This window comes from Thalassophryne amazonica, chromosome 9 (assembly GCF_902500255.1).
Source record: "Thalassophryne amazonica chromosome 9, fThaAma1.1, whole genome shotgun sequence".
NCBI lineage: Eukaryota > Metazoa > Chordata > Actinopteri > Batrachoidiformes > Batrachoididae > Thalassophryne > Thalassophryne amazonica.
Genome location: NC_047111.1, coordinates 91,704,569 through 91,718,314, shown reverse-complemented (window position 1 = coordinate 91,718,314; position 13,746 = coordinate 91,704,569). Strand labels below are relative to the sequence as shown.

Sequence of the window (13,746 nt, the reverse complement as noted above, 5' to 3'; positions counted from 1 at the left end):
TTGGTTGTTCAAAAGAAATAACAAAAATCACCCAAGTACAACAAAAACATTTAGAGTCAGCTCAGTTGCCAGTGCAAGTTGTCCACGATCCAAAAACTCATAGGTTTGATCCCTTGCTCCTTTTAAATGTCAAAGTCAAAATGCTGAAAATTATTGGGACATTAGGTTCTGATCACAGCACCACTAAATAATAATAAATATCCACTTTCCCACTGGGATTAATATGAAGGGCAACTGAGAAGTTTTGAGTCGGTGTTGCAGACCAAACGGTCCCCTCTAAAAATCGGTCCACCCTGCCTTCACTGTGCATGTATCTTCCGCTGCGGTTCACTGATTATACCCTCATTTCTACTAAAATTGCACTCCAGTCATCATCTACCTCAGCGACAGATATCCGAAGCGTTTCTACAACATTCATTTTCACATAAATTCAGCATATTTCATCATAAAAGACGAAGGAAGTGATCAGAGCGCCGCAGCTACACTAGGTGCTAGCTGTTGTGTTCACTGCGCATCCATCATTTCAAAGCATCACCGAATATCTCCTCACTTCTGCTTAAAACTGACTTTAGAATGATTTAAGAGGTTTTAACTTGTCATCCGATGGTGAATAATCCCATTAATCCATTTGATCGCTTTGGGTGAAGAGAGGCCGTCTCAGACGAGCTGCTGAGCTCTGAAATGACGCATGCGCAGTGGATGCAGGGTGGACCAATTTTTAGGGGGGGGGGACTGTTCTTTGTGCACACCCAACCCAGAAAAAGTAGGGCATGGTTCTCCATATTTTGCATTCTGAGAAACCAATATTTCTCAAAATTGTACCCATTGAGTCAAAACTTCACACATTCTCAAGAAATGATTGTTTCTCAGAATGCAAAACATGGAGAACCACACCCTACCTTTTTCTAGGTGAGGCTCAAAGCTTCTTAATAAAAGTTCCTTCGGCTGCTCCCTTGTTTGCACTCGAGGTCACCATAGCAAATTGGAGGTGTATCTGCATGTTGAATTGCACAAGTTTTACACTGGATGCCCTTCCTGATGCAAGTCCACATTACATGGAGAAATGTGGCAGTGGAGGGTTTGAATTGCGAACTTTCTGCACTGAAACCAAGTGCACTCACCACTTGGCCACCACCTCTGTCAAACTGCAAAAGTTCTCTCTCAAAACTTCTCCATCTCCCCTCGTAAAGTATTTCTAATGCTGATAACCCCCCAAAATCTCCTCGTACATCTGGAGTCGAGGCGGGAAGGGCACCCGGCCTAAAACATGGGCCAAATAAATCAGCATGCAGATGCCATACCAAACTAAAAGGGAGCAGCCACAAGAATCACACACACCGTTGAGTTAGTTTCACATTCATTAACCAAGTCTGTTTTATATTTTCAAAATATATTTTGGTGGCTACATTGTTTGAGGGGACTAAACTTCAATGTTTTGTTTAACAGTTTCTTAATATTTGAGTTACACTAGCATCTCAGGTTTTACAGTGTAGTAGGGGAAACTGGGGTACGGTGACTCACACGGCACAGTGAATCAGTAGCTATATCTGCAAAACTACATATATATTTGCAGCAGTTATGCCATATTTTATGGATAAAGACATCCCCCCTTATAAATTTGTGTTTTGTTTTTGGATACATTAAGGGTAAAACTAAGTGGCAAGTGAAGTCAGTTTTTTCCTGTCAAAAGTAAATTTTGTGGATGGTGGTGTCTTTGTATTTATTTCTCACAACAGATGAAAGATGGCCCAAAAAAGTGTTATTAGTTAGAAGACTACCCCGTCCAACTGATGAGCATGTGTTATGTCTTCTCCAGACTCATGTGTATCACATGCACCCCGGGCACAGTGACTCGAGGTACAGTGAATCAGTTTAGAAAGTGATTTACTAAGCCCCAATATCAAGTGGATGGCAAATATTACTTGTTGAATCTTATACATTTATTTTTCCACAAATTACTTCTATAATTTGTGTATATAAACAACTGTTTTCAAGTTTGAACAGAAATTATGACAGTTGTATTTATAATAGGTCTGCAGCTATCGATTATTTTAGTAATCGAATATTCTATTGATTATTCTGGCGATTAATCGAGTAATCGGATAACAAGTACTTTTTAATTTTTAACAACATCAACAGTCCACGGCTCTCCCTAAGCAATGGCACAGTGTTGCTGCGTCATCACGGAGATTGTCAAATTTAGTGTATTCCTTTCTGTTTTCCTGGGTAATCATTTATTTTTTCACATCTTTACAAGTTTTTGGATCTTTCCTGGTGTCAGGAGCTCAGCCAGAGTCTTGACATTTTCCTGAAATGGCAGTGTGGTGTGGCTTTCTGTTTTTTGTTTACCCTAACTTGTAAAATTTAAAAATGTTAAGTGTTTTTCTTTTAAGGTTGGTGAACTGGGTCCCTGCGTGACTTTTTTTTAATCCCTCTTTCTCTGTGATTCAGTCAGTGCATTTCACCTGGAGGTTGAACATGCAAGCCTCACAGTCAGGTTTTTGTTCAATTATTATTATTATTTTATTTGAGTTACCGTGTTTGTGAAGCATTGTGTGTTGCCCAGAAAAGTGAAAATTAAAAAGTGAAACACAGAAGGAAGAGTGGACTTCTATTCTTCCAGAGACTGTTTGTCAGTGTGGCCAGGATGGAGCAGTGAGGGCAGTGCTGGGCCGCTCACACCAGTGGCTGCCTCTCTCTGCCCGGTTTTTAAATCGATTTTAAACACCTGTAAATTACACTTGTGGAGACATAAATGACACAGCCTTATAAACAATAACTTGCTGTATTAAATCCACAATAAAATGACCTAAACCTATGCATAATGTGTTCATGCTGCCACAAAACATTTCTGATGCACTGTGCCCCGGCTTCCCCTATATTAAAAAACAGTACTTAACTGTGCTTCTAGAACTATAAATGTGATTGAGCTCAACGTTACTATTTCATCAACTATTCTGTGTGATACGTCCCCTCGAACGTGTCAGTAAAACAGTGTTATTTTGTCTCAATTGCAGCTCAAAGTTTGAGTTACTGTTTTAATTTTTCAACTTTAACATTGTTGCAAACCAAAGGTTTGAGAGATCTGAAATTTCAATGGCATCGTTTTGCTTATTCATTTTAACTGGCAGTAAAACTGTTCATCTCAGATATTTTTTTTTAACAGTGTTTTTAAATTGTTGTTGCTTTCACACAGAAATTCTCCTAAATTTAGTCTGTATTCTCAGCAGCAGATGTTCATGCCCTTTTTGATACTGTGGGTAATAATCCTTAATATGCTTGCTGTTTAAAGCTAAATGAGCCTTTAATGTACTCTTGATGCCGTCTTCCAGCACTCATTAATTGTTTTTCTAAGCACATAAATTATTCGTGTTTTAGATTTTTGCAGCAATCGTGAGATTGGTGTGGCAAAGTGTATTTTATTTATTTCCAGTCAGCTTAGAGTCGTTTGCTTGCCAAATCCTTCATCAGATTTGACCTTGTCTGTTATGACACTGTAATTAATATTGAAGTGGTTTTGAAATTTGGTTGTGCCAGCCTGTTAATCTCCGTCTAATAACAGTGTGACCTGTCTCCTCCATAGCCTCGCTCTCAGAAGTGCATATGTGGAGCTTTATTACAGGTGGTGTGAATTTCATTTTGAAGCCTCACCACTAATCCTTTCCTCTCTCTACCTTTTTCCTTCCAGATGGTCACAAGAACAAAGAAAATATTTGTGGGTGGCTTGTCAGCTAATACAGTAGTGGAAGATGTGAAGCAGTATTTTGAACAGTTCGGAAAGGTAAGACTAATTGTATTAATTACTCTGCTAAGTGCTGTCACAACTCTCACCCCCCACCCACAAAAAAACCCAACAAAAAACTAAATTGCAGTGTTAGTAATTTCAGTCGTGCAATAAGACGGCCATATTTGTTGTTGATTTTTGACGTTGCATAATTTTGTCAAGAAAATTCCATTTTGCCATCATCGCCATGATGCTTGTATTTAATTGGATTCATCAAAGCCACAGTCAGTGTACAGCGTGCGCGCTGTCACTCTCAGAGTCACGCTGATGCACAGACTGCAAAGTCTACACGCTGAGCCTTACAGCAATCACAGATTCGGTGCCTTTAAAGAAGCTAGAGCTGCACTTTGGCTGCTTGCTTGACAGTAAGACAAATAAATCTCTGTTGTGACAAAGAAACAGCAGACGACATGGCAGCAGCTTCACACAGGCCTCCACGCCCGGTCAATAACATGCATTCTGCACACACAGCAAACAAAGATGGACAATCACCTTACACGCATGTCTCACATACCCAAATATATGGGAACTCAACAGAGTGCATGCTTCTGCAAATGTAAAAAACAAAACAAAAAAAAAAAACACGTTATTTAATTCATCTGGATACGAGGTCTGTCAATAAAGTATCGTACCTTTTTATTTTGTTCAAAAACTATATGGATTTCATTCATATGTTTTTATGTCAGACATGCTTGAACCCTCGTGCGCATGCGTGAGTTTTTCCACGCCTGTCGGTGACGTCATTCGCCTGTGAGCACGCCTTAGGAAGGAGTGGTCCTGCCCCCTCGTCGGATTTTCATTGTCTGGTAATGGCGGAATGAAAAGGACTTTTTTTCCATCAGAATTTTTTCAGAAGCTGTTAGAGACTGGCACCTGGAAACCATTCGAAAAATTTATCTGGCTTTCGGTGAAAATTTTACGGGCTTCACAGAGAATAAGGACTTTTACTACAGCTTTAAGGACGGTCGGTGCGCCGCGCTCCGAGCTGCGACGACGCGGCACAAGCCACTGGACCATTTCTAAACAGATGACTCTGTGGATACGAGACCGTCGTGTGCTCTTTCTCTGGTTATCACAAGAGCTGGACATCAGCCATTTTCCGGCAGATTTCACTTTTAACAAGAGATGTTGTCATGGAAAGCCGCGCGGAGGCTTCGCGCATCACGACCGATTCTCTGATGAAGCGAGACAAAGGAACACCTCTGTTTCGGAGTGTTAGAGGACAAGTTTGGACATGCCTATCTCGGCTTTCAGTGCTTACCAGTCGAGTGAGTATAAGAGAAATTGTGGAGAGCTGGACATGTCCCAACATGTCCTCTAACACTCCGAAACAAAGGTGTTCCTTTGTCTCGCTTCATCAGAGAATCGGTCGTGACGCGCGAAGCCTCCGCGCGGCTTTCCATGACAAAATCTCTTGTTAAAAGTGAAATCTGCCAGAAAATGGCTGATGCTTGTTTGGTGGTGATTGATTTTCTTTAGTGTGTCAACAAAAGTGCAAAATTTATATTTAATTTCCAAAGGCATATTGTCATTATGACCAGTGGTGGGCATAGCAAACCAAAAAGTTAGCTTCAATAACAGCTAATCAGCTAGCTGAGAAGTTATCTTTTATAAAGCTAAACCGATAAACCACCCAAAAATGTATCGGAAGCTACAGCTAACTGATAACTTTCAATATTGTCTCCGGTACACTTGCAACTACAAACAAGCTGATTTTGAGTTTTAACAACACAATCGCTTCAGGTAGCATCAAAAGCCACCACAGACCCAAACAATGAGTCAGCACTTCTCTCTTTGTGCACCCTGCCCACTGCTGGAAGCTCCTGTTTACTACATAGCTTGCAGCACTGAAGCAGCTTAGAGGAGCAGCGAAGCTCAGCTTTATACACACACAAAAATACGTCATTATTCCTTAACAGAATATAGCAGTGTCGTCGTGAGGCAGAGGTCTTGGAAAATAAAGCAGTTTTGATTCATATAGAATAACTCCATTAATGTCACTTCTGTTATTTGTACAAAGTTAAAATATAACACATATCTTTTCATTTTAAATAATGCACTAATTCTGAATTTTTGTAACAAACACAGACAGATGCCAAAGGGATTATGGGTAAATGAGCCTCCGCTAACGCTGATTGGTTGACTCATTCATTCTTTGTAAAAACCAACACGTTAATGTGACGTGACATGTGTTGGCATTTACATATAAATGTGCTTTTGTAAAATATGCCATTTTATTCAAATGTAAAAAAAAAAGCCATTTGCAAAAGCCAAAAGTCAAGTTGTGATTAGCGTCTGATATAACTGCGGTCAAAATGCATAGAACACTGCCATCTACCCACACCCAGATGCTCAGACCCTTACCCATAATCCTTTGCGTACCAGTTTTTGTTTTGTTTTTTTGGAACGCCAGAGAGTTGCTGCGTAACCAATAGAATCCACAACAACAGTTTTAAATGAACATTATACAACCAAAATGTACATTTTTATTTCTTTAGCTGCTGCAAGAGGCTGCAGTAACTCTCAGGCGTGCAAAGGATTATGGGATATCTCAATACTTAGGGTGAATACTGCCATGAACACTACTGGCCAGTAGATGGCAGTAGAGACCATGAGAACTTGCCAAAACAAATATTCCAAATTATCCGTGTGCTACATTTAACATGCGTGTAATTTAATGCAAACCGAATTTCAGACATCTTATACATATATTACTCTGGAACAAAGACAACAAACAGTGTTGTAGGACAATAAGCAGGACGTTATAGGAAACAGGAATCGATTGCAACTCACAGTGATTACAATTGAAAATAATGGAGAAGTAACCTGAGCTGCTTCTGGCATTTTTATATAAAACAAACATAATAACTACATCTATCAACCCAGAGAATATATTCACGAGAGCTTTAGGCACAATATACAAAGAGTTTAATGCTGTTGTCCGTGTGGAGCCTGACCAGAGTGTCTCACATGCATTTCTCCTGTCGTGACTGTACTGAGATTACCCATAATGCACCAGGACACGGCATGTCCACACTAAAACCTTCAAAATTAGTGCAATACTTTAAAACTAAAACATATACCTGATGTTTTCACTTTATAAAACTTCAGAAGTGACTTTAATTGAAATAACGTCCGAAATTAGTTTTGTTAAGATTTTAACCATAAGTTAAAACTGTATGCCTCTGGATGACGGGTGATATTGCCAATGAGTTAGTATGGTTTCAAGAGCAATTACCTTGTGACCAGGTCTTCTCTGACTGCAGAGTATAGAGCAGTTTCTCCTGAAATCAGACTTAACAAAGGTTTTTAACTGTTTCAGATTTATTCACTTCACCTGCCAAAACATGTTAGCGATCTAAAAATTATCGGACCAAAATTTATCAGAAGGTAATTGGTCCAATGATGGTTTTCAAAGTTATCTGAAAAGCTAATCCGATAATGAAAACATTAGTTTCGATAAATAGCGTTAGCTGAACTGTGCCCACCACTGGTTATGACACCTTTTCGGTGCAGGGCTGTAGTAATACCAAGGAATTCAGTCCATTCCTCTATCGGTTTATCTGTTTGTCCAACCTATTAAAAGTGATTTTCCCCCAAAATTTTGTTAATGTAATTTATGCGCCTGGGAGTGGTGCAGTATAATCTTTAATTTAATTTTGTGAATGTTTTGATTTATTTTAAACATTTTTTACATGGGATTTTTCTGGTAATTAAATTTGCCTGGCTGAATTTACAAAATCCATTCAAGCAATACTTTTCAAATTAGCTTCATGCAGATGCTTTTCACCAGCAGACATTGTTTTGCCAACAATTCATTGTCTAATGTGCTGACCTTTCAAGGAGACACATGCCAAATGAAGAGATAACAAAAAACATGACTGAAGGCTTTTATTTATCCTCCAAAGTGGATATCTAACTAGGTCAGTGTATTAATTTTGGAAGGTCAGTATTCTTTTTTGTACTGTATTTACCCCCCATTACGTGAATCAGCTGCAAATCTTGAATTATCCACAAACCGTGAATTCCAAACTGTGAATACTGAAAAATATCTCCGAAACGCGAACGCACATCTCACAAAACATGAATTCCGTCATGATTTGGTCTGTGTGCTTGTCTGAGGAACCAATGGTGTGAAGTTACCATCTGTAGGATGATGACTGCACGCTTCTCACTTTCATTGCACCATGGGCTTTGTGTCATCCCTCAACTTGTGCAAGTGTTAGACTCTTTCACGTTCCGTATTTGTGTGTGAACAATCCAACACTTGGTAAATTCTCCTTCATGATGACAGGAAGAGTCAATATCGAAAGATCAAAAAGTGACGTTGCTGTAAACATTTGGCCGCCACAAGCTAGTTATCGCTGTGGTAACTTTTCTTACACCTCCTGCTTAAACCAAAAACTCAGAAGGGTCGTGAGATACCTATTTCACGGATTGCATTCATACTGAAAATCAAGATCAAGCAAGCTTTAGCCCTTTTACTCCACGTGAGGTTTCTGTCCTCCCCGAGTTTGCCTTAGGACACCTCCATTACCGTTTCACATGTGTACTGCCCCACTCAATCAACCTACCTGCCACTGTCCCTGTAGCAGGTCACGCCCAGCAGGACCAGGCGCTTAACACAAGTGAGAACACGCAACACGCTCGCGACTGGCCTCACCGGGTATAGTGACCCTGCCCCCCCCTTTTTTTTGTTTTGTTTTGCGACGATAGGTTAAACGATCAAGATTTCCTGAAGTAATTGATCCATAAACTAAAATCTGTAAACTAGTTAAACTGAAAGAAAATATATATCATGAATGATATTCACATTTGACGATTACATTTTGCAAGACCTGCGTTCATGTTGTGTGGGACAATTTATTCACGGTTTGCAGCAAAATTATTAATGGTTCACAGATATTCATGGTTTGTGTAGATTGCTATGGACTGCATAAATTAAGGTATTCATAAATTCTGTCCTGTAAATGGAGGTATTAAGTTGCAGATTTTGGTGAGTTGGTTTATTTTTATTTACTTTTCTGCTTGTTGTGTTTCATCTTTAATGCCATCGTTCATCAAATTTGATTGATTTTTGCAAATGTTTCACTGTTTTTGCACCCTTATCTTTTAAAATATCCGACCATGTAATTTTTGCACAGTGCTATGTTTCTGAGTGGCATCGCACGGTGCTGCAGCCTTTAGCACTCCTGCCCCCTGCAAAAAGATTCTGGGATCAAAGCCCACCATGTACATTTGACATGTATATCTGGATTCGTCAGGAAGGCACCCCAGTGTAAGGGCCCCTTCACACATAGTGCGAATTTGGTTGAAGTGCGCATGAAGCAGGAATCGTATGAAAACCTGTAAATTCGTAGCTGCCTCGAATGCCTCATACACCTGTTGCTACAACTATTTGTGCACACCAGTGGCTGAAAGACAGAGTGTGCGCTGTGAGAGCCCATCGAACCCTCTCGCGGCAGGTGTCGGCTAAATTCCAGCTGACACACACGAACATCTAACACTGCTTGTTTGGCAATTCAAAAATGTGTGGCCATTCACGCTATCATCACGATAACAGTCAGCAGACGATCACTTTCGAGCTGGATGTGAAATTTGTCTAAGTTCCCCACGAGTGTGGCTTTGCAAAACAGCAACACACGTGAGGTAGCAGAGTGTCGGCTCCAGATGTGGACATGATAACAGCGCACTGCTTCATTAATGTCATTTCATGACTTTCCGTCTGTGGCTATGGGTCTTCAACAGAGGAACAGACGCTTTATACTTAATAAGAGGGTTTTTTTAATGGTGTGGTTTCATTTTTTTTTATAACCTCAATTCCAAAGAAGTTGGTATATTGTGTAAAATGTATGAGGTCTCTTAGATAATAAACCGACCCTTTTATTTATTTTTTTTAACTATATGGATTTGAATGACATGCGATTACACCAATCATGCTTGAACCCTCGTGCGCATGCGTGAGTTTTTTCACGCGTGTCGGTGACGTCATTTCCCTGTGGGCAGGCCTTGAGTGAGATGTGGTCCCGCCCTCTCGGCTGAATTCCTTTGTTTCACACGCTGCTCGAGACGGCGCGCGTTGCTTTATCAAAATTTTTTCTGGACCTGTGAGGAATATCCGAGTGGACACTATTTGAGAAATTAAGATGATTTTCTGTGAAAAGTTTAACGGCTGATGAGAGATTATGGGATGTTTCTGTCGGTGTAAGGACTTCCCACGGAGCGGGACATCCTGCCGCGCTTCCAGGCGCTGTCGTCGGCCTGTTTCGAGCTGAAAACATCCTAATTTAAGGCTTAATTCACCCAGGACATCGTGAGAGAACAGAGAAGATTCAGAAGAGGCCGGCATGAGGAATTTATGCGGACATTCCACTGTTTAAGGACATTTTTTTAATGAAAGACGTACGCGCAAATTCGCCGACTCGTTTCCGTGACGACTCGGCAAATCTGTGTGCGCCGCGACAGGAAAAACACCTCCGTGTTGAAAACCATTTGTAGAATTCAGGCGGCTTTTAATGGCTTTCAACAAGTGAGTAACTGAGAAATTGTTTAACAGCTTGGGCATGTTCCAACTTGCCCGCTAAGATTTCCAACGGAGGTGTTTTTCCTGCCGCGACCCCCCGCGGTCGGGTCCAGCCCGACATGCGACTCTGCCCGCACATTCTTTCATTACAAAATGACCGTTAACAATGGAATGTCCGAATAAACTCCTCATGCCGACTTCTTCTGAAAGTTCTCTGTTCTCTGACGACTTACTGCGTCAACAGAGCCTGAAATGTGGAAGTTTTCAACTTGAAACGGCGAGACGCTGCCGCCTCGAAGCGCAGATCGCCGTCAGGCGCCGTGGACCGTCCTTAAAGCGACACTACCAGACCAAAATCTCTCATCAGCCGTTAAAATTTTTACCGAAAACCAGCTGAATTTATTGAATGGTGTCCACTCAGTTGTGCCTTACAGTTTTGAAAATTTTTTTATCAAACAAAGCAACAGTCTCTGAGCCATTCCTAAACAATGAAAAAAATCGACGAGCGGGTGGACGACTCCTCACTCAAAGACTGCCCACAGGCGAATGACGTAACCGACAGGCGTGAAAAAACTCTTGCATGCCCACGAGGGTTCAAGCATGTCTGATGTAATCACACGTGATTCAAATCCATATGGTTTTTGAAAAAAATAATAAGGTCGGATACTTTTCTAATAGACCTCGTAAATAAAAATGTAAATAAAAACATACTACAATGATTTGCAAATTCTCTTCAACCTATATTCAGTTGAATACACCACAAAGACAAGATATTTAATGTTCAGACTGATAAACTTTATTGTTTTTGTGCAAATATTTGCTCATTTTGAAATGGATGCCTGCAACATCTTTCAAAAAAGCTGGGACAGTGGTATGTTTACCTCTATGTTACATCACCTTTCCTTCTAACAAAACTTAATAAGTCTTTGGGAACTGAGGAAACTAACTGTTGAAGCTTTGTAGGTGGAATTCTTTCCCATTCTTGCTTGATGCACGACTTCAGTTGTTCAACAGTCCGGGGTCTCCATTGTCGTATTTTCTACTTCATAATACACCACACATTTTCAATGGCTAAAAGGTCTGGACTGCAGGCAGGCCAGTCTAGTACCTGCACTCTTTTACTATGAAGCCACGCTGTTGTAACACGTGCATAATGTTGCTTGGCATTGTCTTGCTGAAATAAGCAGCAACGTCCCTGAAAAAGATGTTGCTTGGATGGCAGCATTTGTTGCTCCAAATCCTGATTGTACCTTTCAGCATTGATGGTGCCATCACAGATGTGTAACTTGTCCATGCCATGGCCACTAACACACCCCTAAACCATCACAGATGCTGGCTTTTGAACTTTGCGCTGGTAACAATCTGGATGGTCTTTTTCTTCTGTTTGGCCGGAGGACACGATGTCCATGATTTCCAAAAACAATTTGAAATGTGGACTCATCAGACCACAGCACACTTTTCCACTTTGTGTCTGTCCATTTCAAATGAGCTCGGGCCCAGATAAGTGGCGTTTCTGGATTTTGTTGATGTATGGCTTTCACTTTGCATGGTAGAGTTTTAACTTGCACTTGTAGATGTAGCGACGAACTGTGTTAACTGACAATGGTTTTCTGAAGTGTTCCTGAGCCCATGCGCTAAGATCCTTTACACAATGATGTCTGTTTTTAATGCAGTGCCGCCTGAGGGATTGAAGGTCACGGGCATTCAATGTTGGTTTTTGACATTGTCGCTTATGTGTAGAAAGTTCTCCAGATTCTCTGAATCTTCTGATTATATTATGGACTGTAGATGATGGAATCCCAAAATTCCTTGCAATTGAACAATGAGAAACATTGTTCTTAAATTGTTGGACTATTTTTTTTCACACAGTTGTTTACAAAGTGATGATGCTTGCCCCATCTTTGCTTGTGAATGGCTGAGCCTTTTGGGAATGCTCCTTTTATACCCAGTCAGGACACTCACCTGTGTCCACACAGGTGTTCTTTGAGCATTCATCAACTTTCCCAGTCTTTTGTTGCCCCGCCCCAACTTTTTTGAAATGTGTTGCAGGCATCCATTTCACATTGAGCAAATATGTGCACAAAAACAATGTCCCAACTTCATTGGAATTGGGGTTGTAAATACGTCCATCTCTTTGTTGATTTCAGGCATTTTCCCGCACCGTTTACAAGCCAGTGATGATAGCTCAGTGGTAAGGTTTCGGGCTGGCAATCAGTAAAGTGCATGTTCGAATTCCGTGGGTGGCATGTATTTTTTTTGTTTTCCACAGCAGTGGCATGATGTGGTTCCACACTTACCAGCTGTTTGTTTTTTATTTATTCCACAGCAGCAGTGCGATGTGGTTACACATGTACCAGCTGGTTTTTATTTTTTTATTTATTCCACAGCAGCGGCGTGATGTGGTTCCACATGCTCCAGTTGCCCACACTGTGTTCGTGCACGAGTGTGCACGAAACCTTCGCAGCAGGATCATACACGCCTGCCAGTCAGTGCAGTATTTTCGTGGTTCGCTAATTCGAACTGTTTTGTGCTGTTTAACCATAATTCGACCAAATTCGCACTATGTATGACAGGGCCCTAAAATTTGTGCCAAATCAACATATGGATCCATACTGGATCCGCCCCAAGTAAACGACAGAATCCACAAAAAATTATTTTTTTACTAAATTTCACCAACAGTTGACATCTTGCATCAGGCTTCATGTTGAGCTGATACAATAAAAACTTTTGAATATGGGTATGAATTTGCCAGTGAGATGAAACTGATTTTGGATGTGTGCATTCAGGGACACTCCCCCTCCATGATCACATTTGATTTGATTAGGTAACAGGGCAAATCTTCACAGTTACTCTTCAGTGTTCTCATTGAAAAGAGTTCCATCTTCTGAACTATATATAAAAAATGTCATTATCACACAAATTTGTCCGGTGTGAATCAATACTGTCGCAGTCGAGTTCACACACTAATACACGATCAGCATCAACAGTGCATTTTTGTGTTTCTGAGACAGGGGTGGAATTCTGGTGGTGGTTTTTTTTTCCCCCTCTTTTTTGTTGTGTCAAGCTATTCTCGAATGTAATTTGAATTTTGGAACTGGTATGGTGACAGCACTATCACTGTGAAAGAAAAGCCGTCAGTCTGTTGGGCAACGGTGCGTTTTGCTGTGGTGTGTTTCTTTTCTGCTGCTGCAGTTGTCTCATGCTGTTCTCATGACCAATACCGCTGGCTGAGCGGTGCATACTGTATATGCACACCCTCTCATTCAAGGACAAGTACACTGTACTGTCTCACATGCACAATGACATACGCACAAACAGACTTTGATACAGTGGCAGCATTTCACAGATAATTTCCCCACACTGAGCTGAGATTCATTTCCCTTATGTCATAGTCCACTTCAGTCAAGGTCACCTTCAGCTGATACAGTCTCAGTAATGT

General features: G+C 40.8%; 1 protein-coding gene across 6 annotated transcripts in view; it reads left to right on the top strand.

The window, feature by feature from the left end:
- The window catches only part of msi2b (musashi RNA-binding protein 2b), a 965,373-nt gene that overhangs the window by 306,106 nt on the left and 645,521 nt on the right, over positions 1-13,746 (top strand). For all 6 annotated transcript variants that reach the window (XM_034178760.1, XM_034178765.1, XM_034178763.1 and 3 more), the window contains exon 6: positions 3,689-3,781. In XM_034178760.1, coding sequence (XP_034034651.1) covers positions 3,689-3,781 — 93 coding nt within the window. The remainder of the gene's footprint in view (positions 1-3,688; positions 3,782-13,746) is intronic.